The 25,612-nt window shown below is 42.7% G+C and overlaps 2 protein-coding genes and 1 long non-coding RNA gene across 16 annotated transcripts in view; 1 reads left to right on the top strand and 2 right to left on the bottom strand.

The window, feature by feature from the left end:
* The window catches only part of SYNE2 (spectrin repeat containing nuclear envelope protein 2), a 173,918-nt gene extending 158,911 nt beyond the window's left edge, over positions 1-15,007 (top strand). For 7 of the 9 annotated variants that reach the window (XM_040701588.2, XM_015287885.4, XM_015287883.4 and 4 more), the window contains 16 exons: positions 317-504; positions 643-793; positions 1,271-1,453; positions 2,796-2,933; positions 3,835-4,029; positions 4,881-5,163; positions 5,522-5,590; positions 6,390-6,526; positions 7,435-7,564; positions 8,739-8,950; positions 11,355-11,555; positions 11,904-12,032; positions 12,267-12,458; positions 13,126-13,215; positions 13,451-13,497; positions 14,120-15,007. In XM_040701588.2, coding sequence (XP_040557522.1) covers positions 317-504; positions 643-793; positions 1,271-1,453; positions 2,796-2,933; positions 3,835-4,029; positions 4,881-5,163; positions 5,522-5,590; positions 6,390-6,526; positions 7,435-7,564; positions 8,739-8,950; positions 11,355-11,555; positions 11,904-12,032; positions 12,267-12,458; positions 13,126-13,215; positions 13,451-13,497; positions 14,120-14,345 — 2,571 coding nt within the window. In that variant the 3' untranslated portion in view covers positions 14,346-15,007. Of the gene's footprint in view, positions 1-316; positions 505-642; positions 794-1,270; positions 1,454-2,795; positions 2,934-3,834; positions 4,030-4,880; positions 5,164-5,521; positions 5,591-6,389; positions 6,527-7,434; positions 7,565-8,738; positions 8,951-11,354; positions 11,556-11,903; positions 12,033-12,266; positions 12,459-13,125; positions 13,216-13,448; positions 13,498-14,119 lie in introns of all 9 variants that reach the window. The other 2 variants (XM_015287884.4, XM_015287886.4) reach the window with 2 other exon arrangements.
* Positions 3,867-9,957, bottom strand: LOC121110835. Its single transcript, XR_005860332.2, has 2 exons — positions 4,355-9,957; positions 3,867-4,225 (listed from the first exon to the last, which is right to left on the bottom strand). It is a non-coding gene; the product is annotated as an uncharacterized LOC121110835 (long non-coding RNA).
* Positions 15,008-16,713: 1,706 nt separating the features above from the next.
* Positions 16,714-25,612, bottom strand: part of ESR2 (estrogen receptor 2) — an 83,171-nt gene continuing 74,272 nt past the window's right edge. For 5 of the 6 annotated variants that reach the window (XM_040700579.2, XM_046941376.1, NM_204794.3 and 2 more), the window contains 3 exons: positions 24,544-24,677; positions 22,809-22,983; positions 16,714-21,575 (listed from right to left, as the gene is read on the bottom strand). In XM_040700579.2, coding sequence (XP_040556513.1) covers positions 21,416-21,575; positions 22,809-22,983; positions 24,544-24,677 — 469 coding nt within the window. In that variant the 3' untranslated portion in view covers positions 16,714-21,415. The remainder of the gene's footprint in view (positions 21,576-22,808; positions 22,984-24,543; positions 24,678-25,612) is intronic. The other variant, XM_040700581.2, reaches the window with a different exon arrangement.

The raw sequence follows: 25,612 nt of genomic DNA, 5'->3' as shown, positions 1-25,612 counted from the left end.
TAAGTATGCATTTACAGTGTGTGTAAGGTTTGGATTTTGAATGCATGTTAAAATTGTCCATACTGTTCACGAAAAGATTATGCTTTCACTGAGAAACCCATCTGGACAATTCCTTTTTTTCCGTGGCAGTTCTGTCCTAATCTGTCAGTCTGTCTCCTACGCAGCCCCTCCTGCAAGTCTGCGTCCTAAAGCCAAGTAACCTCTTACTGACATACAAATTGCTCTTCCTCCATCTTCTACAGCGTTTTGAAAATGGATGTCTGATGTCAAGCCACATGTGTTGCGTTCCACTAAAACTCTTCTTTTGTTGATACAGGATCTGCAGCGGGACATAGAACAGCACACAGCTGGGGTGGAGTCCGTCTTTAATATTTGTGACGTCCTGCTGCACGATTCAGATGCATGTGCTAATGAGACGGAGTGCGACTCCATCCAGCAGACTAGCAGGAGTTTGGACAGACGGTGGAGAAACATTTGTGCCATGTCAATGGAGAGGCGAATGAAGTAAGTCTGTGCTCAACAGCTCCTAAAGAAGTTTGGGTCAGCATTCGGAAGAAGTGCTTTTGCCACAAATTGAATTTTGGAAAGAAAATAAAAATAAGCTTGTGATAAAACTCTTCCATTTCTGCATCTCCCTGTCAGAATTGAGGAAACCTGGCGCCTATGGCAGAGGTTTTTGGATGACTATTCTCGCTTTGAAGATTGGCTAAAATCAGCTGAAAGGACAGCAGCTGGCCCCAATTCCTCAGAGGTTTTGTATACACATGCGAAGGAGGAGCTGAAGAAGTTTGAGGTGAATTTTTAACAACTTCTTTGTATGCTTAGCAGCTGGCTGGGCAATCAGACTGCTGAATGCTTACCGTCTCTACAAAATGTAAGGATTGATGAAAAATACGTCCTGTAATTTGAAGTTAAGATACAGCAACCATATGTAATATAGCCATATTATGGCTACCAGATATCTGGCCAGTCTGTTCATCTCCATTTATTTTTTTTATGGGGAGAATACAATATTCTGATCCAACACAATTCCTCTTACAAGTTAAAGGTTTGGTTTTATTTTTTATTGTTGTTTTTTTTCTTCCCAGTGAGCTAAAGCTAAGCAGATGATTTTAAATATGGGTCCTTCTCTGGATTTAATTTTGTAGTTGGAAAGTCTGTTGTTTCTTTTTTAAGGGGAGAAGGCATCTTCATCTCTCTCAATGGATAGTGTTATACCAGTTCTTTTTCTTGTCAGCAAGGGGGCTGAGTTTCTCCATTTGCTTTGCAGGCATTCCAACGGCAGATCCATGAACGGCTCACTCAGTTGGAGCTGATCAATAAGCAGTACAGGCGCCTTGCCCGCGAGAACCGCACTGACTCTGCCAGCAAGCTGAAGCAGATGGTACACGAAGGCAACCAGCGCTGGGACAACCTCCAGAAAAGAGTCGCTGCCATTCTGAGGAGACTCAAGGTAATTGAGTGGTGGGGTGAGAGTTTTAAGGAGCACTTTCAGGTTCCTATAGGAGATACAGAAGGGCTCAAGAGCTGCTGTGTTGTGCTGAGTTGTGTCTTGAGTTACCAGTGTGGGAGCGCACCTCTGGAAAGGTCACCAAGTACGTGGTGCAAGCATGTCCTTGGCAGATGGGTTCTTGATAAATGAAGAAGCGTAGGTGAAGAATTGGCCCAAGTTTGGGAAAATGTGCTGTGGGCCTTACCACTTCTATCACGCTCTCCTTTTTATCATCCCTGTCGCGGCTAGATCCATTCATACACTTACATCTTTCCAAAAATAAAAGGCAGAGAGACAGAAGGCCCCAGTATACAAACATTCTGGAGTTCACAATGCAGCTCTGCTTCCCGCCAAGTTATGATTCACCTCCTGGGCTTGAAGCATGGAGATGTGATGGAGGGGTATGTGCTGTCACTGCCTCATGCTGTGCTCTCTGCTTAACAGAAGAACGTTGCTGAAGAGTGTGTGTGTGTGACTTTTAGACAACTGCCCAGTAGTTGAGGATGATTTTTCCCAAGTCAAGTTAAACTGATTTCTGGGCAGATTTTCCCTGATATTCCCTCAGAAATCTTGTTGCTGCCTGATTTTTAAATACAGCAGCAGTGCAAGCGATTGACAGGGATGGGATAACTATTCATTCCCTGTGGCCAATGGATGATGCTGTAAGATATCTGAAGGGATTTTGATTTGTTAGGAGGTGTCATGTTTGGGAAGTTATGTAATTCCCTTTCTGAGAAGGAAATCCACTGAGAATTGGGGCACTGCAAGCTGCAAGGCCATTTGCCGCTTCCATGGAAGACAGTGGCAGAGGGCTCCTCCTGCCTTCCATGACTAGTGGTGCATCAACTACATCCGTGTCAACATCCACAATCTTGCCTCTCCATTGTTTTACTGATTTTAATCACCATAGTTTTAATTACTTGAGTTTAAATAGAGATGGGAATGGCTTCCCTTGTCTAATTTTCTTCTAAATCTAGAGCAAAAGAAGTGATCAACCCTGAATCCAAATGACTTGCCCTATTCTGGGAAAAGGTATTTTTGTTATGCAGTGTGGAAGCAAGAATTATTTTTATAAAAGCACCTTGCATTGCTGTTGTTTTATTCCCTCTCCCGTACAAACAGTGTGATGGCATAGGACGCTACAGGAAGGGCACAGTTTGTATACATGACATGCTGTCATTTGTGTCCTGAACACCATTAAGGTGAACAACAGCTGTGAGAAAAACTTGTTTCGGGGAGCTCCTGTGATGGTTTTTTTCAGTTAGTAAATTCTTCTAACAGTGACTTCCTTCTTCCTATTCAGCACTTCACCAATCGCAGAGATGAGTTTGAGGCAACAAGGGAAAACATCCTTGTTTGGCTCACGGAAATGGACCTCCAGCTGACAAATGTGGAGCACTTCTCAAAAAGTAACTTTGATGACAAAATGCGCCAGTTAAATGTACGTATCCTTATAAAGCAGTTGTTTAATAGTAGAACCAAACTAATCTTATCGGGCTGCCGTCTCTTGACAGAATCATCTGTTTTTCCGGAGCTTCACAATAGGCAAAAGATCTTTGTAAGGCTGTATTTGTTTTAGGACACCAGTATTTTATTAAGACTTACTCTCTGAATCAGTATTAAACTGTAAATGTTACCGTGTTATAATTCAGAGTCAGTTTTCAAGCTCAATTCTATCCTCCCATTTTCTCCAAAAGTTGTCCTGTCAGTGACAGTGAAATCTGTCTGGGAAGGAGCACGTGTGGGTTAATAGTAAAAGCTGCATTCCTAAATTCAGGCACTCTTTTCTAGGGAAAATTGTTTTGAATCAGTATTAAGGGAGGGTCTCTCCTTTGAGCGCATTGCTTGTAAGTGGAATTTCAAAAGAGAAAGAAGACAGCATGCATGTATAGTGTTTCTAAAATACACATTGGCTCTCTGCTATCTGCTCATGTGCTGGTTTTCCCCTTTTCCCCTACACTATTAATTGCATTGGGTGTAGATTTGCTGTTTTGTAGGCTGGAGGCCCAACCAGCCAAACTTCTCTGCTACTGAAAAAAAGATCTTGTGTACCCAATGCAAAAATAAACTGATTATCTGAACGCTCATGTTGCAGTCCCCTGCGGCTCAGGACAGAGCAGTCATATTGATGTACACACATGGAAAACACCACTTATTTGGAACTATAATCTTGCTAATAAAACAAACCTCTGCACCTCTTCAGTTAGAAGATATTTGCCAAATGAAATTAGCCAGCAATGCCAATTGCTGCTTTTCCTTTTACTGTAGTAAGAAAAGGACAAAGTTTAGGCTATGAAGGGGAGCTACGGAAGTGGTCTAATTGTTTTCTATGTTTCAAATAGGGTTTTCAGCAGGAAATAACACTACACACCAATAAGATTGATCAGCTAATTGTTTTTGGGGAGCAGTTAATTCAGAAGAGTGAGCCTTTGGATGCTATCCTGATTGAAGATGAATTGGAAGAACTTCACAGATACTGCCAGGAGGTGTTTGGGCGAGTTGCCCGCTTCCATCAAAGGCTGACTTCAAGACATCCTGTAAGATGCAAGAGTTGTTTTGATACTTTGGCAAGATTCTGGTGTTTGAAGGGCAGTGCTTAGTACTTACCCCAGCCTCTTGACCAAGTAGACTGGGCTCACAGGGGGCAGGAAATCCCTCAGCAGCTGTACTAAGTTTGCTAAATTTTTGCTGTGTCTCCGTACTTCTCTCCTGTTGGGTGTCCATCTGCATAAACTGGATGATGGCACGGAAGAAATTCACATAGTTAATATTGACATAGTAGTGATTTGAGGGCTTCAAAGTCTTTTTCTTGTTTTTCATATCACTTTGTTTTCTTTAATTCCAACAAAGTGCTTATAATACCTCTTTATGGATTTGTTTGAGAGGTCCATCAGTCCCCTTTGTTATGGCATCTCTGAGCTGGGGGAGCAGCAGGCTCTTTACTTTCTGCTGGGAATGTTTAGTTGACCCCCGGTTTGCTTTGGCTCAAAAAGAAAGAACATTTATTTGAAAGGCAATTGGAGTAGGTAGCATGAACATCTAAGAGTAGCTTTTCATCCCTACCTGAGCATCACTTCATTGCTGACCCATGCAGTTTGTTTGGAACTGGAGACCACTCTCTGCAAACTAGAGAGAGATGCTATGGTAGTAGTTGAGTGTCTTGGAAGAGAAGTGGTAGCTGCTGATGTGGGGATTATTTTGGCAAAAGAGGAAGGGTGCAGAAGTGATGCTTCTTTTTGGACTTGTGTCTTGGGTTACTGCAAGTTACCATAAAACTGTCCCCAGTGGTACTGTGTTGCTTAATCATTAGCTGTGTTAGCAATGTAGATCTTTGACAATTATTGCTTATTAGTAATAGCTAATATGCAACGATATTTTATCTTTCCAGGGATTAGATGATGAAAAAGAGACCTCTGAAAATGAAACAGATCCAGAAGACTCCAGGGAAATTCAGAATGATCCCTGGCATAAGAAGGCCATCAGTGAGGGACCCTCTTCCCCACAGTCCCTTTGCCACCTTATGCCACCTACTCATGGTCATGAAAGATCAGGCTGTGAGACCCCTGTCAGTGTTGACTCCATCCCACTCGAGTGGGATCACACAGGTGATGTGGGGGGCTCTTCGTCTCACGAGGACGAAGAAGAAGCGACGTACTACAGTGCTTTATCAGGTGAGAACCCATTGCTGGCTGCTTCTTTGGAGACAGACAGTTGCAGGATGTCTGTGTGTGGGAAGGGAGGGGGATAGAGATCTTGTTTCCACACTGTTGGTTGGTTTTCAGGTACTGTTAGTAGATGTAAGCAGTCTCATCTCTTAAGTGTTTTGATGGAGGGAATGGTGTTGTCTAAACCTAGCTTATATTGTAAGAAATATAAGGTTTTAAGAAACTTTACTTTTAAAAAATGTCTGATGGATATAGTGCCAACAACTTTTTATTTTATTGTCTTTGCTGACCCTTATTGTTTCAGTTGTTTTTAGTAGCTGGAAAATACTGCATAGTGAGGAAAATGACATTATTCTTTTTTCAGATGTAGAAATCACTGAAAATCCTGAGGCATATCTTAAAATGACCACAAAAACTTTGAAAGCATCTTCTGGTAGGCACCTGCTAATGCATGTGTCTGAACATGGCGATCTCCCTGTGCTGCACGCTATATCCCTCAACCTCTCTCATACGTAATGTCTGACTTCCTGCCTTGTGTGGACACCATGCCTCATCCTGCCATGGTGTTCTTACGCTGCAGTATTCACACGTACATTACAAAGCGGTCAAAAACATGCCATTTAGATTTTGCCAAGGTGGTTAACGTGCATTTCATTGTATCGATCCAAAGTCTTCTGGTACTTTCTTGGTGCTGTGCTCTGGGTAGTCTCACTTTTTTCGTTGTCTCCAATTTTAATGATGTAATTGCTGGGAGAAGTAGTTCCAATTCTGAAAGGTTTTTTTTGCATTTTGCATCATGTGGGACAGAACCGTGCGTGTCCTGTCTGTAAGATGCAGGACAAGTGTTTAGGACTTGTCTAGACTCGTCTCTACTGAAATGTGTTGCAGATATGTGCTAGTATCGTTGGGACACAAGCTTTCCAAAACCGCAGTGCAGTCTTTTTCATTTTTGTGTATTTATTTATTTTGAACTCATCCCTGTATTCAAGCATTTTCCAGAAGAGAACAGAATGTCCCATAACTGCATGGCTGTCATCTCATTACCTTTGAAACACTGTTGATGTTTTGCAAATGTGCATGCTTTGCAAGGAAAGCTGCAAAACTGTCGTTTTTAATGCCATAACGATGCCATTTTATTTAGAGCGCTTTCTAACTTAATACAAAGCAACAGTTTCCTTGCAGAGGTGGGAATTTGCACTCATGGCATATGGCCTTCATTTTATTTGTTTCAGGAAAGGCTGTTTCAGAAGCTCATCCCTGGCATTCTCCAGAGAGCCCCATGTGCAGGAAACACCGGTACAGCCAGGCAGAGATTGTTGGCGATGTACTGTCTGGTGCAGAGACGAGTACCCCCTATAAGCCAGGCTATGTGAGTTGGAGGCTCTGTGGGCACTGAACCTATGCTATGTGTAGCTCCATCTTCTTCCCTCCTCCAGCATCGGGGAAAAGATTGGTTGGTGGTGGGGATGTTCACTGTATGGACATAAATATTCTTTCTGGTGGCTCAGGAACCCATTGAGAGTCTCCATCTATGTACTCACTAGAGAAGCTTCTCTAAAGCAATTCAGAGCAATGTGTTAGGATCCTGATCAGAGTCAGTCAAAAAATCATAAAAACATGACAGAGGACCATCCTCTGGTCATAGTATGATTCTGGGAGAGCTTACCTTCCCGAAGAGGGTGTGTGAACATCTTTCTTTGGTATTTACTTAAAGTATCTCTCTTTACTAAGCAGACTGATTAGGATAGTCCTTTTCTAGCTTGCAACCCACCATCCAATCTGCTTCAAGGCAATCAAAAAAATGACTCAATGGGATTAGCAGTGAGGGAAGGCTTTGTTGTCTGCTGGTGGCTGGTTTCCAGCAGTCCCAGATGTGGCTTCACCAGCAACTCCCAGGCTCAGTGGATCTGGACCAACTGTCAGCCCTCTTTCAGACCCAAGGTGGTACTGCTACGTGGCTGCTTTTGTCACCATTAATGCAGTTGTGAAGCCTTAGTATCATATTACCAAGAACTAGAATCTAACAAAGAGCATCAGCAGATTAGGCTGTCTGGTACACACAGTGCCACTTCCATGTCCAGTCTTGTAATAATTAGTGTTAACGTGGTGTTTGTTTCCCAAGAAACAGAGAGAGCCAGCATAAACTGATAGCAAAGAAGCAGAAGCCCAGTGCTAAATCTGATTCATGAGAGCTCAGCAGCAAGCCAAACACAAATGAAGCTTGACTTTTGATGACTTGTTAACACACGGGGCTCACCCATCAAAATGTCATTCCAGGTGACGCAGCTCAGCTCTGCAAGCAGCAGCAGTGTCAACAAGGAGAACATTACATCTGCTAACATGAGTGATGAAGAACCCCAGGACGACCAAGAGCTTGTGACTATCACAGCTGCAGAGAAGCAGTCAGGTACAGAGCATTCTGGCAAGGTGTTGCAGTTTTTGCCCTGAGACTCTTGGGGATACAAAGCAGAAATGGGCCAAAGGCAGCACATTTGCCTTGGGAGTAAAATACAATTAAATTGCTACAGTGTAACTGAATGCATTTTGCTAAGCATCACTGAGCTGTGTTCTCACTTCATATTGTCCAGCCCGAATTTTCTGTTGAAAGCTTTTATATTTTCTGCCAGAATTGAGATTTTTCTTACTCATGTCTCTTGGCTGGTTGGAGTGAATGGAAAGAATTTCACTTCTGTGTGGATACTGAGAAGCTCAGAGACTTTTATTCAGATTTCAAATCAAAGAAGTCTGTTTCTTTGTCTATAACAAGATTGCCAGACTTCATTCTCTTAGCTTTTGGAAGTCTTTACAAGAAGATACTACAGCTCCCATTTACAGAAATGTTCTGTCAAAGTTAGGAGTGTACTTTGTTCTTCACTGTATTCGCTGCAGTCCTTAATTCAAAATAGGCCAATGAGATGGTTCTCTTAACCTTTCTGGACCCCATTCCTGGTTTCAGGTTCTTGAGACTGTAATAAGATCACGTCTGTACTGCAATTGTAAAAGCAAATTAAGTGGTAAAAAGAAGAATGCAGCTCTATTCTGCAGCTTGCTAAACTTACGCTTCTGTTATCAGAAATGTACCATGTTCCATACATGGGGTGAATAGGACACCCTCTGACAGGGGCTTGCAGAAACAGTGCTAGTGATTGCACAAGTGCTATCTCCATCTCCTTTAGCCATGAACTGATGAAACATAAACCCAAGTTCAAACTGCTGCATCATACTTTGTCCCATTGTCATATCTATCAGATGACAATGGTGTTCACTGAATTCCATCTCCTTGTACTTGTCCTAAGCTTCCAGCTAAATTAAAACAGTCTTGAAGTAATAGAAGTGATAAAGTAAAGACAGTAAAGATAGAGTAAAGATAAAGTAAAGAAGTGATTCTGTAGCATTGCTGTGGGTAACTCGCCCGGTAGCATGCAAAGTTAGACTGTGTTATCTCAAGAAAGAAGAAGTGAAGTAGTACATGACAGCAGTTATCTGGCCCTACATACATTGGAGAGTAATTTACTTTTGAAAACCCTTGCATATGTTTTATGGAATGTTCACGTAAGTGTTTGTTGTTCTGTCACTTGCAGGCATTACTGATAGGTGGGAGCTCATCCAAGCTCAAGACCTCAGAAATAAACTCAGGATAAAGCAGCACTTGCAGCAGTGGCAGCAGGTGAACTCTGATCTCAGCGATGTCTCTGCTTGGCTTGATAAAACTGAAGAGGAGCTGGAAGAACTGCAAAAAGCAAAACCTCCAACTAGCATGCAGGCGATGGAACAAAGGGTCAAGAAATTGAAAGTAAGTTATGGCATGCTGAGAAGTGGGATTTCCAGATGCTGATGCACTTTATTGTTACCTCTTGTGCTCCTAGGGTATGTCAGCAGCACCAGTGCTAATAACAGTGTGTGTGTGGCACAGAGGAGCTAAGCTGTGTTGGCTAGGAGGATTGACAAGGCCAGTTAAGCCAGGTGCTGCCTTCATCTGTATAGACTTGCAGGCAGCCAGGCTTAAATAAAAGCCTCTCCTTTTCTGTTTTCTTACCAAGACAATTTATTCTCTGTGAACAAAAGCATTCGACCCCAAACATCTCTCTTTAGGCCTTTTTGTGTTAAAAAAAAGTACAGAGAAAAGCTTAAAAAATGAAGGTTTAGACTCTCCAGCTGCCAAGCATCTGGCCTTGTCCTGGGGAGGCTGGGTATTCTGAAGAGTGGTACTGGCACAGTTCTCTGTTCTGTGCCAGTCCCCCTCCATGCAAACCAGAAAGGGATTATAAATTAATTAAATTAAAAAAATATATATCAGCCAAGACTTTGCAGCTGGTAGACATAGCTCATGTTTTTGTTTCTTTGTAGCTCCAATGGGGTGACTGTGCAAGATCTGCCCTAAAGCTCTCTATTTTAGCAGCATGGTATTTGCAGAAAATGTGAGCTCTAAACAGTGTTTTTGTCCTAGCAAGAATTGGGCAGTTGAAAGATACAGAATTTCAAAACGTGTGGTTGCATTTTTCAGTCAGCAGATGTAGATTTCTCATTTCAATGCTACGTTAAAACCAAGAAACAAAATAAGCTCATTAGTCAGTCTCTGCTAATTTTTAGCTGAGTAATTAATAGAACAGTCAGTTGGAGACACGTTACTGTGAATATTTGTCAATCTCTAAAGTCATGTTGTGTTGCCTGCTGTGACTCTGAGCTTCCATAAATTAAGTGGGACTAAATAAGGTCTGCAGGTTGAACCAGCAGGGTGTCAGGGTACATTTGAGTGTTAGGCTCAGCAGACTGAGGTAACAAAATGTCTCAGGTTGAACTCTGCTTCTCTGTGCCAGCCTGGCTCAGGCAGCAACTGCAAGGAAAGGTTGAAGTGACGCCTTGCATGTGGCAGCAAGTACCTCCGGTCAGGCTGGAGTTGGGTGCCTGACCTCTTTGAAGAGCGCAGTTTCACTTCTGCTTTTCTCCTGTGCATTTGCTAAAGAGGAGTCCAGATGGCTGTAAATCCCTTTTGTAGACAGCTTGTGTCTCTGAGTCCCTAGAAGAGCCTGCATACATGTGTAAGACCATGAAGTTTATGAGGAATCAGGACATCCCAATTGCCCTGGATAAGGATAAAACCAGTCTGGCTGAGGACTGGCTTACTGGTATTTAGATTTCTATGTTGGACCGTTTGTATTGTCTGATATTGAGAGAAACATTACTGTTTGGAGGGATACAGGATTCTTCGTTGGGCAAAATGTGGCTGACCAGTGGTTTTCAACAAGTGGGCTGCAGATCTTGAGAATATATGGATTGCTTTTCTGACCAGACTTTGTAGCAGAATCTGTCGGAGCTGTGTTGAGTGCAGCACTCATCCTGCAGCTCTTACTTTTACACTGCAAGAGCCCGCAACTTGAAAAAGACTGATTATCCTTGATGCAAACTGTAATCTTTTTGAGGGTCCAAGACATTGTTCAGCATTCTTAAAAGGAAAAAAAAAAAAGTGAGATCTATGTTAACATAATGTGGAATTTGCCAAGTCATGGTTGTATTGTACAACTGCCTTTATTTCCCCCTGCAATTTAAAGGGAGAGGAGGAAGGCAGGTATAGGGTGGCCATTCACCGAGACCTTGACAGGTCAGAAGGGGGCTGACAAAAACCCTGACTAGAGAAAAGAGAGAACTCTTCACAACAGTGGTGGACTGACGTAGGACCAGGGGCCCTCATTCAAATTCTCCATCCTATGAGATACTTTTTGAGTGGATGAGGCCCTGAGCAGCACGCTCTGAGTTTGATGTTGCCCCTACTTTGAACAGGAGGATGGACTGAAAATCTCCAGCTGTCCTTTTCAGCATTATTTTAAGAACTCTGAGGGTGGCTAAACCTCTAAAAAGCAAGAAGAAATATCATGTCATGACCTATGAGAATATCTGTACAAATGTCAAGAAAAGAGACAGAAATGCTAAGCAGTGAGGAAGGAAGGGCAGAAGGGCATTAGGAGATAATGCTTGTGACTGATGGAACAGGCCCAAGCACCTTTGTTTTCTTTGAAGTGAACAAAATAAGAAAGAGCACCTACTTTGAATCTGGTCCCTTTTCAGACACTGTTAAGGAACACATTAAACAGCTTTCCCCAATACCTTTCTTTTTTTTTTTTTGCTGGGGATACCTTATGGCAAATAACGAAGAAGTTTTTCATCATTCTTAGAAGCTCCTAATCCTCTTTTCCTACCAGGACACACTTAAAGCATTCGATAACTACAAGGCAGTGGTGCTTTCGGTTAACCTGAGCAGCAAAGAATTCCAGAAAGCGGATAGCACAGAGTTCAAAGAGCTTCAGAACAGGCTTCGGAAGGTGAACTTGCGTTGGGAGAAAGCCACTCATGCACTGGACAACTGGAGGAAAGGTTTACGTCAAGCCCTACTGCACTGCCAGGTGCATACAACATGCAGCTTATATGGGAAAGTCTTCTGGAGGATGTTACTGTGGGATGGATGTGGGGAGAGAACAAAGGGGCAAAGTCCTACATGTTTGCAGAATGATTGCTCACAGTATGGAACACCTATTTCTTTTCATGATAAACTTGGTTGGGTTTCAAGGGTTTGGCAAAGATATTTTTGAACTGGACAATGCTTTGTTTATCCTATGAATGTACTCGTTTAACGAAAGCCTCCCTGACTACTCATTAATTGTCAGCTCTTTCTCATCTGGGCTGGGTCTCGTGTTTTGAAAATGCTGCAAAAATATTTTTTTCTCTTTGCAAACCCTCACTTCTTCCTCCAGGACTTCCATGATCAGAGCCAAAAACTAATCCTGTGGTTAGCAAGTGCTGAAGGCCGGAGGAATGAGGCACAAATCACAGATCCAAATGCTGACCCCCATACAATACTGGAAAGCCAGAAAGAGTTAATGGTAAGTGGAGACTATAGCATCTCACTTCTTCCAGTAAATCAATAGCTCTCACCACAAAAGGAATAGCAGTATGTTCATTTCATGTGTATCTGTAACAGCAATTCCCACGTACTGCAGTTGCACAGGCAGGTTGAGTTGTTCTTTAAAGCCTTCTAAAACTCATCCACTTATGGGAACATCCACCAAGATGAAAGCGACAGCTTGTTGCACTGTTTTTTGTTTGTTTCTTCTAAGCAACTGGAGAAAGAGCTGCTGGAACAGCAGCTGAAAGTAAACTGTCTTCAAGAACTCTCTGCTTACCTGCTGCTTAAATCTGATGGTGAAGATTACATTGAAGCTGATGAGAAGGTCCATGTGATTGGAAAGAAACTGAAACAGCTTATTGAACAAGTTTCACATGACTTGAAAACAGTACAAGGAAGTCTGGTGAGTCAGTTTAAATACTTGTTCAGGAGTCTTTTTTTATTTATGAATAATAGCAGTAGTTTCAATTCAGTCTTTTTTAAATACTTTTCAGTAATTCTACCTCCAGAAGCTAAGAGCAGTCTCGATGTAAGGAAAACTTCTAGCACCACAAGGCTAGTTGGTTACTGAAATAGACGGCCCTGTGAGGTCGTGCAGTTTCCATCCTTGACGGGTTTCAAAGCAAACAGGAGAAAGCCTTTAATAACCAGGTCTGATCTCATGGCTGACCTTGCTCTGAGCAAGAGATTCAACTAGATAAATTTCCTGCGATCCCTTCTAACCTAATTTATCCTATGAGCTATACCAAGGATCAGGCTAGGAGTATGTAATGAACACACAGAAGTTCAGTAATCTGCAGAAATACGCTGCTTATCAGTGAAAATTATCAGACAGAGATGTTTTCGAGTTAATACCTGCACATGCTCGTTCCTTAGTAGTGGTTCCTTCTGGTTGAGCACAGCAGATAACATTTTGTTATGCTAGAGAACCAGAGCATCTCTTTACTGCTGGTTGTGCACAGCTAAAGAAGCTGTACGCCTGTGGAGAAACAGTGAAAGATGATTCTGAACTCCATTTGTTTTGAATTTTGATGATGCATTTTAAAGAGGGACATGTGGTTACCTTTTAGGATAGCAGAGTATTCCTGCCAGTTCCAGATGACTTGGACTCAGAAGTCTATCATCCAGTTGCAGTGAAATCCAGTCCTCCTGTGAAGAAGGTTAGTATTTCGTATTTTTTTTGTTTATTTAACCTATTTCACTATCAGCATATGGCTTATTTTGGTGGGATTAGCTTGAAGGTTCCTCAGATGAAATCATTTTACCTTTTAGATGTGTATACCTTATTACAGAATTTACAGCAGGACTGAAAGCCTACAACTGCCTTCTTTTAAGAAAGAAGTTCCTTGCTATAGTTTCTGAATCCTGGATAATAGATACTATTTCTCTCAACAGATCGCAATAAGGAGAACTTCAGATGGCAGGAAAAACAGCAACACAAGGTACGAATTTGTGTTAACCCAAGTGGTAAGGCAGCTGTTCCTTACCACTTAAGTAAGCTAACATACAGATGGAGCTTCTCAGCTTCTGCACTGCTGTGCAATCTGAGCTTGTCTTCCCTCTTGAGAAGATCTTTTTGAGCCAAATTGGGGAATATTTGAGTTTTAACTAAGTCAGTCACCAACATACTTGTACAAAGCAACTTCCACCTTAGAGGCACTCAGTGAAAACAGACCATGAAGGAAAAAATGATACCTCCAATACATTTGGGTCTGTTAAAAGGATTGATTGTGGTGACACAAAGGAAAATAGAGCCTTATCAGGCTGAAGCAATGGCTTGAGTTTGCAATAAAAAATACATTTAAGACCCACTGATCTGAGCTATTTTAAATAAACACTTCTTTTCCAGAAATATAAAGAAGAAATATAAAGCCAATCTAGCAGCTGGCTTCCTCCAGAGCAGTCTTGTATGCTTTGAAGTTACACTTAAAGCATTCTTGTGCAGTGCAGCCCTGTAACTTGGGCGGTACAGGGTATGAACCCCTGAGAGGCAGTTAAAATAACTTCTTAATTCAAACTCTGAAGTGCTGTATTTGTGTGCATGTGTGTGCATCTTCTTTTCAGAGCTGAAAGCAACGCACAACCGACTCACGTGGTACCTCGGTCCCCCTCCTTCTTTTACCGTGTGTTACGAGCAGCTTTACCCCTACAGTTGTTCTTTCTGCTGCTTCTACTTCTGGCGTGCATGATTCCATCTTCTGAGGAAGACTACAGCTGCACCCAGGCAAACAACTTCGCCCGTTCTTTCTATCCTATGCTGCGATACACCAACGGGCCTCCACCGACATAGGAAGAAGCCCTGGGATCTTCAGTTACACCAAAACACTCTTTGCGGTGCTTATTTTTATGCTGCTGGCATCAATGAAATGGTGATACCACGTAGTTAAATACAGAAACTTGTATGCTGTGTTAGTTCCCTAAGCAGGCCACTACAGCACCCTCCTGCCCTACACACCGCTGCCCAAGCCTGTGCTGCAGCTGAATAAAGCCTCACATCTTAGCATTCTCCAGTGGATGGGAATGTGTTAAATTTCACATCTCAGAGTGTAAGTCTTGAGAAGGTTTCAGCATTTTTGTACGGAAAATGAACTTTTTCTATAGATTTTTAAACTGTAAGCAACACACTTTATACGTCGATGCAATAGAACACTATTTTGTAGCTGCAGTGCACTTACGCTTGCAAGGTGATCAAATACTGAGTTATTAGATGCAGAAACTACTTCACAGTAATCTCAAACACAGCAGTCGGTCTCGGGTTGGCGCGATGAACAAGCAGCTGAAGAGGCACTTTGCCTAAAACGGTTACTGCGCACACTTCACATTACTGTATCTTTTGGTACTGTGATCACTGGGTGGAAACAAATCTGCATCTTTCCGAGTCTTTGTTACTGTGTTTTATTTCATCTGACACCTTCAATAAAAGGATGCACATTTGTTTTGTTTTACATGTAATTTTCTAGTGGTTAGGACTGCTGTGTTGTCTTTTTGTACCACTTTTGAAATACAGAATTGTTACAGTGCATGGAAATGGTTTATAAATGCACAGATTTTCTAGATGAACACGATTATTATGTAGACTATCCCTGATGTATGCAAATACTGTAATGACTTTTTTAATGAACTTTTTTTTTTCAGTTTTTAACCTGCTGAATAGTGTACAGGATCTTGGGAGAGAATTGTGCATTTCTTTTTTTATATATATAAACTCGCTGTAAGATTCTCCACCTTAAATATGAACTTTAGGCAATGGCTTGAGAAACATTGTGTACAGTCAGCTTCACCATTGCTTCTCCGTTGTACAGTTTGAGTACTCATTAAAATTCTGCTACTGTCTGCAGGGAGCAGCGGTGTGTGCGGTGCGGGGGCAACCAGAGGTGTGTTCCAGCAGTGCTGACCTTTCTACACCGTGATAGGTCCGCATATTTGCATGCTCATGGCAACGGTGTCAGAAGCTGCATCACTGCTCTCTTGCTGGTCAGGGCAAGAGAGGAAAAAATTCCAAACTGGAATCTATTTGACTCTCACAGCTCTGTAGTACTAACAGGTAGAGAATGGGCCCTTCCCCCCCCCAACCTCTCCTTCCTCCACTTCCTCTGCTATCATCATTTTGTATTTTGAAAGCAATTACTATCAGATGGAGCTCATTTAAGTTTCTGGCCCTGCAGAAGTCAGCCAACTCTAGCCATTATTTCATTGCCAGGTTGTCACAAATGCCCATGCAAACCTATCTGCCGAGAACTAATAGTCACTTGCTGACATGATATTCAGTTCTGCTGCCATTAAGCAACCTAAGCAGGGGAAAAAATTGGAACAATGCTAAAAGGTCGAAGGAAAATTTCATAGCCTGCAATTTCCTTATTACATACAGTTATATCAAATTGTTGAGCTGATGTAATGTATAATATGAGGAGCTTTTATGAAATTATCTCAAAATGTAGCAAAAAAATAAATTCTGGGAAATTAAATGTTTTACCCCCAACCCTATTTTAAATAGTTTTACCTCCGGTTGATTATAACCACCGTACTGTAGGCTGACTCTAATGTCTGCTTCAAACAAGTCATTATAGATATCCACCCATCTCCTACTGTCATCCTCTCACTCAGTCACTCAGGGTTGAGTTGTTAGCATTCAATGAGGAGGGAAAAAAAAAGAGGGCAGGAGCAATAGGGAGAGCAAGTGTGCACGTGCACAGTAGTGCGCAGGTATTGTATGAGGGAGTGAAACTGACCTCCAACTGGTTGTGGGTTGAAAGTCATCTTTGTGAGGGAGGTGAGATGCATCAGATTTCAGCTGTACCTCTCCTTCTTCCCAAATCATAGAATCATTTGCCTTGGAAGGGACCCTTAGAGTTTTCTAGCCCAACTCCCCATAATTAGTCAGTGAACAAACAGTCCTCCACTTTCTGCTTTCAGAACTATTACAAACTGGCACCCTTACGGTTAAATTTTCCCATCCATGAAGCCTACGGAGTCACTTGGAACTGTGAAACTTCCTAAGAACTCCCATACCTGACAAATCCACCTACAGCATACAAAGTGACAGTGAGGGTAAGGATGAGACACTCACTTACCCACAGACACCGCGATTCCACACATCATAGGCTCCAGAAAGCAGGCCGAGATGAGCTACAAGAAAGAAATGAGCAAAGCCCCACATATTCAGGTTTGGTGATAGCTGTTTATTCAGCCACAGCATCTACAACTGAACAATGCGTGCATCACTGGAAAAATACTTTAAATTCACAGAACTAAACAGCTCAGAGACTGGAAGGAAGGTTGGTTGGTTTGTTTTTCCCATCCATTTTACACACACAAAACAAAAGGTGCCAACTTCACTCCTAACACTGTTTCCACTCCATACTTGCAGTGGGGATAAACTACTGAAACTAATACCATGTAGGAAGCAAATTCTGTCTGTTGTCCAAAATTCTGTGGACAACAGACATAAGAAATGTGCAGAAACAACTGTTCATGGATACGGTATCACCTCTACACAACACTGATGAGTAAAGAAAGATTTGTTTAGGCAGTATCAGCAGAAGCTGGCATTTTATACCATTGCAGTCTGCTTTTAACGCACATCAATAGAAATCAGTGACACTCAGCAACACGTTAGTATAGGTGACTGCTGCTTAAAGGGAAAAACAGTTCTAAAATATCCAGATCATCAATAAAATGAAGCCTTGGCTATGAAACATACCACGCCTTTTAACTCGCCACTTCAGCTCAGTAGTAAAACACTAAAAATAATAATTTATAATACATTTTAGCAATCCACTTGCTTTTCTCGCTCCTATTTTCAAAGCTATCCTTAGTGTTAGTTTAGGCACTGGGACAGCACAATATATGACCGCATCCTTAACTTTGCCAAGTTATAATCTTGCAGGACATAAATAATAATGTCCAACACTTTCTTCTTAGAAGAATGGTGACAACAGCCAAGGCACATCCATGACTCCTGTCCCTGGCTGTGCTGGCTTACAGCAGCCAAGGTCAGCTGTTAGAAGCTATTCTGCCATCCAGGGAACTGGCCAGAAGATCAAAATTCAACCTTAAAAACCAGTAATTCCTGTGACAGGACATCCGACTGCACGCAGGTTAAGGCATCTCAAATGAAGTCATGCACATCCATACCTTGCTTTAAACATCAGCTGTCAAGGTACAAGCAACTTGTTTGCCATGGGCAGTTTTTTAACTTCATGGGAAAGGACAGGGAAGGAAGAGAGTTGCCTCTTACTCTGCCATGAGCTCTCCGTGCTAAGATCAAAAGAGACTCCATAATAACAACCCTATTTTTAATATATGAGGGATAACGCGCAGCCTAAGAAAGAACACTATCTCATCAGTGCACAGCTATTTTCTATCACTCAGACAAGAAAGAACAACCTTGCACACACAAAAGCAGGCTCTGGCCCTGCTTTTAGAAGCCATTTGTGTCTAGCTCAAAGGAAAAAGCTCAGGTTTGCTTTCTGTATAGTTGGGACCCAAAGCTGCCAGGAATATCCCACAGCAGAGCAGAGCTGTGCCTCTAAAGAACCCCGTCACACCCATGGCCATCAGCAATATCAGTGTGCTCGGGCTGAGCTGCCCTTTGAATCTTTTGTGCCTATTTGTACCCATATATTTGGCATCCTCTGTCAGCAAGTCTAAATTACATATTCTCCAATGATGTCCAAACAAAACGATAATTCTTACCTTAGATAAAGCTGACCAGTGGTAACAGTTCAAAAGGATAAAGAAGCAACTTTCCAAGGACTCACTGCATTTCTAGGAGCTCTTTAAACCACTCTAATGATGCAAACACAGCAAATGTCTTTGACTCTCAACATGCCATCAAGGGGAAAACAAAGATTTCCACCAGTTAGAAGGATGCTTTCCGCTCATCACAATGTTCCCTGTATTGCATTCCATCATTAAGGAGTTAACTGAAAAATCACAGAATTGTAGGGGTTGGAAGGGACCTCTGGAGAGCATCTTGTCCAACTCCCAGCTCAAGCAGGTTCCCTAGATATTATGGCACTAACCATACTTATACAGACAATATGGGCTGTCTTGCTTTCCTGCACATTTCATAGGAGCACCCAGTCTATCAGGCACGGTCTCGGGAAGATTTTCCCACTCATCTCATTTCTGGCAGCACCAAACATAATTTGCAAGAACACGGAGCTCTGGAAAAGGTGTAGCATTCCTGGTGATGAATAATACACAACACCCTCATCTCAGCTCCCAGAACTGCAGCACAATTCAGGCAGAAACAGCCACCTCTGGCCCAGTCCTGCTCTGTGGCAGACGCTGATGTGCAGCAGGGAAGGGATGCTGCAGAGCAGCCGCATTCTCACCTCCTGATGGGCCTCTGCAGCTCCTCAGCACTCCGTTCTTTCCTGCTGGACATGGAGATGCTCCCTGTATAGGAGCTGAAATGCACCGACAGCTCTGCTCATGCCTGGGGTGGACATGGATGTTCTCCTCACCTGGGCTGCAGTACGTGAGAAGATCTGTGGGATACAGACCCACAGTTAACCCAGCATCTTAGTCAGGAGACAACGTACCCTTGTTCATTGCCTTATCACAAGGTCCTTGTTTATCAGCTGTGCCATACTAGAGACATACACCTTCCTCTTTGCCCACACACGAACCGTTACTTAAATCCACAGATGTGACAGCCATTGGGTTTTGCCCATTTCAAAACACTGGTGGTAGCTTTTAATAAAATGATGTTTAACAAAACAAAATCTGCTTCAATCACATCCTATCCCCTTTTAGACTGTGCACGTAACAATGTGTGAACCACAGCATGGCACAAGTCTGCAGCACCGTCCTTCTGCATCAATCCAAAGTAAACTGGCATTTAGGCATTTGTTGTATGGCTGCTACCCACTCTTTCCCAATTTCGCAGACATTTGCTCCAGGAGTGCACAGAAACTCGGCGCTTTCATAGCAAAACAAAAGAATGGCGCTTAGAAGTTTCTTTGAAAAACTGTATTAAACAAAACAATTACACAGGAGAAGGAAAGGCAGAGCAGGAGCACTACAACGTGGGAAGGCCAGGAGGCGATGGCACCCAAAGATGTCTTTTCACAGCAAAACTTCCCTCAAAATGAGTAAGGAGCCAATGAAGTCAAGACTGTACTTACATTTTTTCCTTTTTTTTTTCTGTAGTAAATATTAAATACTTTAGAAGGGCACTGCTATGTTACATTTCTTACAAACAATAGAAAGGTAGCCAGTAAAAATTGAGACAACAGCAGCATCTGGTATGGTACAAGATCAAAAACAGGACAAGAGATTTGTGCAACTCACTGACAATGCTTTATGCCCCTCCCATAAAAAATACTGTCCTGGGCTTCAAAAAACACCAGGATGAAGGGTGTGCAAGAGACTCAAAGCATGCAAAGGGGGAACGGCGCAAAGTCCCTCATCCAAAAGACTTAGGCTCAAAATGGACTTTTGGAGTAGTCCCAGTTTAATGTCACCACACCCGCAATGCCAAGAACATGCACGTATTATAGTTAAACACCTCCACTGATAGCAACTGCAATCGCAGCTCACATCAAAATGCAATATTGGCAGCGACTGGAACAAATGGTGCCATCCTGCTCTTTGCTGAGGTGGTCAGATGAGCTATTTCCCTTCTTTATTCTCCTCAGCAGGTCTAAAACACACGCAGAAGTCAGCACCACAGGGAGGCCTCAGCCTGCATCCCAAGTGACATTCAATTCAAACAAGCCATCGCACCTGTGAAACAAACCTCTGGAGGATCCCGCACAAAATATGGAACAGCTTCAGGTGTCAATCGCTTGGAGAACGAACAAGCAGCAAACCTGAGGGCAGCAGCTCAGCTCAGCCTCCCATCCCCTGCCCCTACAGCAAGGTTGGGGTGGGCAGGACCCGAACCCACAAGGCGGTCACAGAAGGGGAGGGCATGCAGTGCGTTTCCCCACTGATCTCACAGCCCCGGTTAGCAGAGCACATATGAACTCACACGATGTTCACAGAGCAACCTTTTGTACCTAAACATTATAATAGATTTAACATCATTAATAAATATAGAAAACAACATCTTCATCTCACAGACAGAACACATTTCAAAGGTCAGCACTGACTGAAAGAAGGGGGCAGTTTGGAGCTGGTGTAAAGCACTGAAGAATTATACACAAGTAGCAACGTGGGTGTTAAGAACTTGCTCACAAAACGCAAATGTAAGCTTTGGGTTTCACATTTCTGAAGAGGCTCTGAACTGGCCCAAGATGCTATTCAGAATGGCCCTCAAACAAGGGCCCAAGCAGCCATTGCATATTTAAGAACAAAGGAAACTCCTTTACACTGTGCACACCACCTGCAAAATGGCGTTCCCCAGTGCCCAGCACATGCAGGTAAGCAGATCCGTCCCAAACACTGCTGCTATTTCATACTGCCTCACACTGAAAGAGGAGATCAGTTAGTCAGTGCTTAAAAGGATTGGGCTGGGACACAGAGAGTGAGGCCCTGACCCCCGGCCCTGACACAGACCTCTGTCATCTCAACCCGGTCACTTCATCTCTTTGTCTCAGCTGCTTTCAAAAAGGAGAGGCGATAATTCCCTGTCTTGCAGGACTGTTCTGAGGCTTAATTTCATAAGGTGCTTTTAAGAGTCTCACAGAAGGCACTATAATAGTGCAGCTATTATAATGTCAGAAACAGACAGAGGTGTGCGTCTCGCAAGCTTTTCCCAAGATATCCCATTGTAAATCTAGGAGGGATGAGGACTTGCCCTAGGTCACACTCCAGCAGTCTCATCACAGCAGCTTAGTTTTCTCCCATAACTTTCAGCAAATGGAGGCTGGGGACAGCCTGCATAACAGGGCAGCCCTGTATTTCTGTTCAGACCTGGAAATGTGAAACTTGTTCAAACTCAGGATGTGTGACGGGGGACTTCCTCTGCCCTCGGAGCGTGTGCGCGTTCAACATCTCCAGCAGCAAGTCATACACCGGGACCACATTTTTGCACTTCATGCTCAGCAGATGCTCCATGCCCTTATTACTGTGAAGGAAAACAGAGAAAATAAAGTCAGTGATATGGGTCTGACAGTACAGAGAAGGAAAACACACTCATGGCTTCAGGAGTTCCTTTTTTATGAGTTAAGAGATGTAACTGCTGCAGTCTGTGGGATTACATACTGCTGGCAGCAGTAACAACATCCTAATGCTCTAAGCTTGTGATCTACCATCTAGAGAACCAAGATTTGTGCTTTGCGACACAAACTGTCTTCAGAAAATGATTCAGATGTATCACTCCTATTGAGATGAAAGGGAAAGCTTCTTTGGTACCATAAACATGGGATACCCATGTGCTGCAGCTGTAAACAAACGGGAAATTCACATCATGTAGCTCTACTAACCACCTACTCCTCCCAACTGGCTGAGCAGGAAGACCATATGATAGTGGCTAACTTCAAGCAATTTGCTTCCTCTCTGCATGCCCAGTGTTAGATATTGCAGATAACCACAGGCTTCAAGAATCCTCTTTTTTTGGTCATACTTTTTTTGGTGACACTTTGCTGACTTGAAATCTCTGCAGCTGTATCACTATTTGGGTTGACAGAGGATGGCTAGTGCTGAAATATAGCAGTTGTACACACACAGAAAATTAAAGCATCTATTTGCAGCGCCCTGCATTTGAGACCACCGTACTGCAAGCAGAGATGAGAAACCTAAGGTGGTCCGGGAGCTGGCAGGGAGCAGAAGAGCTCTGTCCCATGAGGAAAGCCAGAGTGTGGCATCATTTCAGTATGTAGCAAAATGCTATGGTTCTGTGTAAAAGGAGTGGTTGTGGCTCCCAGGATACACAAAATATTTGGCCTGTGACAAGCACAGAGTTCAAACCATACCTCGTTCCTCCAAAACCCACGCTGTGGGATCAGCTCTGAAAGGGACTTTTGGACAGAAGAGTTGGTTGCTGGGTGTCGTGTTTCTTTTATTATTACTATTACTATTTATTTTTATTTTGTTGGAGGGCTGAATTTGTGTTATTGTTGCTAAACATTGCAGGAGAGTATGTAGAAATGCTTTAATACAATACAGTTAAGAGCATTTTAATATTAACACGACATGTTGAGTGCCAGCCAACACCTGATCACATTGCCTAGTTAGCCATGCTAGGAAGGACAGTCTTACAAAAAGAGAGGTGAAGAAGGTCCCTCAGGGCCACTATGGAGTTCTAGATTGACTGTCACTGTAAGAAGCAAACACAAACAGCTCACATTCTGTGATTTACCTTGCATGTCTGACATGGGAGAGCAGCATCAACAGATTGGCCAGGCGAGTTGTTTGCTGCTGGGAGGGGATTCCGCTCTTTGCAATAACCCACACCAGAGCATCTGTGACCACATTGAGCAGGTGGTGCAGTTTCCTGTTGCTTTCGGGTTCTTCTGCTGACAAGGGAAACATGCCTACCAGAGAAGACAAAGAAATCCTGCTTGTGAGGTGCAAAAAGCTATGACTGTGGATTGTCTTCCAATGTAATAATTCACAGGATAAGAAAAGTTATATTTCCTGACACATTCACACACCCCAACACAGTACAAACAGCGCTGCATGGAACACACCAAGCTTCAGCTAGTATTTCTTCATCCAAATTGGATTTCTACATCGATTGCCTAATGATTAACTCCTCCAAATCCTCCCAAGACAATGCACTGAACACAGATCTTCAGTCAGACTGAACTCTGAGCTCTCAGTCTGTGGGGAAGCAGATGTGCTCTCCATTCTCCAGGGTTTTTTCCTTTGGATCACATTGCACCATGCAGTTTAGTTTCTATCATGCTGAAAAAAAACCACCTTTCTTCTCCAAGTAAATCCAAGGGAAGGAGGAGAGTGGCTGTTCTTACTGATTGACTGCCGTAGGCTCCCAGCAGCTCACCATGGCACCATACAGCACTTGCCTACTGCGAGACACCTCAGATGTCAGCAAAACCAGAAGAAAGGGGAGTGGGGGGGAGAAAGAAGAAACTGCCACTAGGAAAGCCTACACTCACTAGTATTCTTGATAGAGAATCCTAAAGATGCTTACAGATGGAGAAAGCTCCAGAACACCTCAAAAAGCAGAAGTAACAGATTAACCTTGCTAAAGAAGGAGAGCCTTGAGAGGAGCAGAGAGGGTTGTTTTTTTTTTGACGAGGTGAGGCTTTTAAAAAAGCCATGGCTAATGAGCATTTTTTTCTCCCTTTGGCTAAATAAAAATAAATGGAAGAGCTTTGTTGTCAGTTGAAATAATGGAATCTGTTCTACAAACAAGTCAAAAAACAGCTGGACTATTTCCCTCCAGAAACCTTGCTGAGAGTTACACAGAAGCTTCATGCTGAAAACAGTAGATGTAAATTGTATCATCGTTCTATATACAGATGGTTTTCGGTTGGTTTTTTGTTGTTGTTTTTCTTTTGACCTTACAAAATGTTCTGGGGAATAGAAGGATTTTACCACAGGCTGTAGAAGGCTGCAAAGCAAACTTTCTGTCCTCACATACATCTTGCAGAACTGTTGAGTTCTTCCTAGCATTTCTACTAATTATGATTAAATAGAAATATTTCAGCACAATTGATCGTCACTCGGTTGAGCAAATAATTTTACTAGAACAAAGAACAGGCTTGCATAGGCATGAAGCAGTGCCACCCATGACCAGGATCCATGGAGCTCTGAGCTGCACTCCTGATTGATCACTGGGGTCAAGATTTGAAAAGGACATACCCACCCCAACTTGTGAGCAGGTTTTCAGATTTGGGGTTATTCACGCAGTTCTTTAGAGCAGGATAGAGACCCTAAATCCAGCAAATAATATGGCATAGAAGTTTCTTGAGCAAAAACCCTTATGATTTGATGGAGTCCCTTTCTAGCGTTGCCTTTGAATTATGCTTTATCTCGTTTGATATTGCTGTCATTTTTAGACACTAATTTCCCAGTCACAGTCGAAATAAGTATAATTTGGTGAGTGTCAGAGGCAATTGTGTACTCACTGGAATTGAGGAGGATCATTGCCTTGACACACAGATACTCCTTGTGCTGCAGTTTCAGCTCTCGGAACCTCGAGGTCATGGCCAGGAGCATATCAAAGATTTCCAAAATTCCCTCTACGCATTTCCCCTCGTCCCTATGGAAACATTTAAAATGTTACCAAAAAAGTAGTATTAAGGAACTCTGACTCAGCCAGATAAAAGCCATAGCGCAAAGAATGCTGCAAGAAGCCTATCCGTCTCGTCTGTGGGAGCATTCAGAAGGTTCTATTGGGAAATCTAAATGGAAAATTACAGTGGCATAAAAGGTCAGCACTTCTAAGAAACTAATTTTCTCTGTGAAGTGCTTACAGGATTGACCACAGGTAAGTATGACCATATTTCTGTGAAGAGGCTTTAACCTCACAACCAGCATAATTTGTGATAATCAGCTTTAAACTACATACTACAGGACAGAGCACAGCACCACCTTGAATCATTTTCCAGATTTGTTTCACGAGGAATTCATGCCACAACCTATGACACCCCTGTTTGTGCCTGACAGAGGTCTAAGGAATTAATAATAAAGAAAGCCCCACTAAAGTAAGTTTCTTGGAACAATAAGATAATTCCTACAACCCTCCAAGCCGTCTTTTGCTTGTTGAAGGTGTTCACTTTTGAATAGCTTTGGATTTTGTCTGGCTGGTTTTGTTTGTTTGTTTATGGTTGCAAGTGAATGGTGATTGAAACCTCCATTTCAGATATTAGAAACAGTACTGTTTTCAGTTCTGAGGATGAACTGAAAAAATACTTATACCTTAAGCCATTCCAATGGGCTTAAAATGAAATAGAATCTTAAACCACTTAAGTTAGTGCTTCAGATTTGGTGTTAAAGGTACTGGAATTACAAAGCAGTTAAGCTCTATGATACTGTATTCAAAGAGATGCCTCTTACACCACCTGTAAGCCAAGAGTTTTGCCTGCACTGTTGTTAACTTGAGACACACCTAAGGACAGCGGTGCAGGAGCACTCCTGGCTCCCAAAGGAAGGTGCTGAGCACTCAGGCTGAGGCAGGTAACACTACTCAGGAGC

This window comes from Gallus gallus, chromosome 5 (genome assembly GCF_016699485.2).
Source record: "Gallus gallus isolate bGalGal1 chromosome 5, bGalGal1.mat.broiler.GRCg7b, whole genome shotgun sequence".
Taxonomy (NCBI): domain Eukaryota; kingdom Metazoa; phylum Chordata; class Aves; order Galliformes; family Phasianidae; genus Gallus; species Gallus gallus.
The sequence above is the reverse complement of the archived record's forward strand: the minus strand, read 5'-3'. Positions and strand labels throughout refer to the sequence as shown.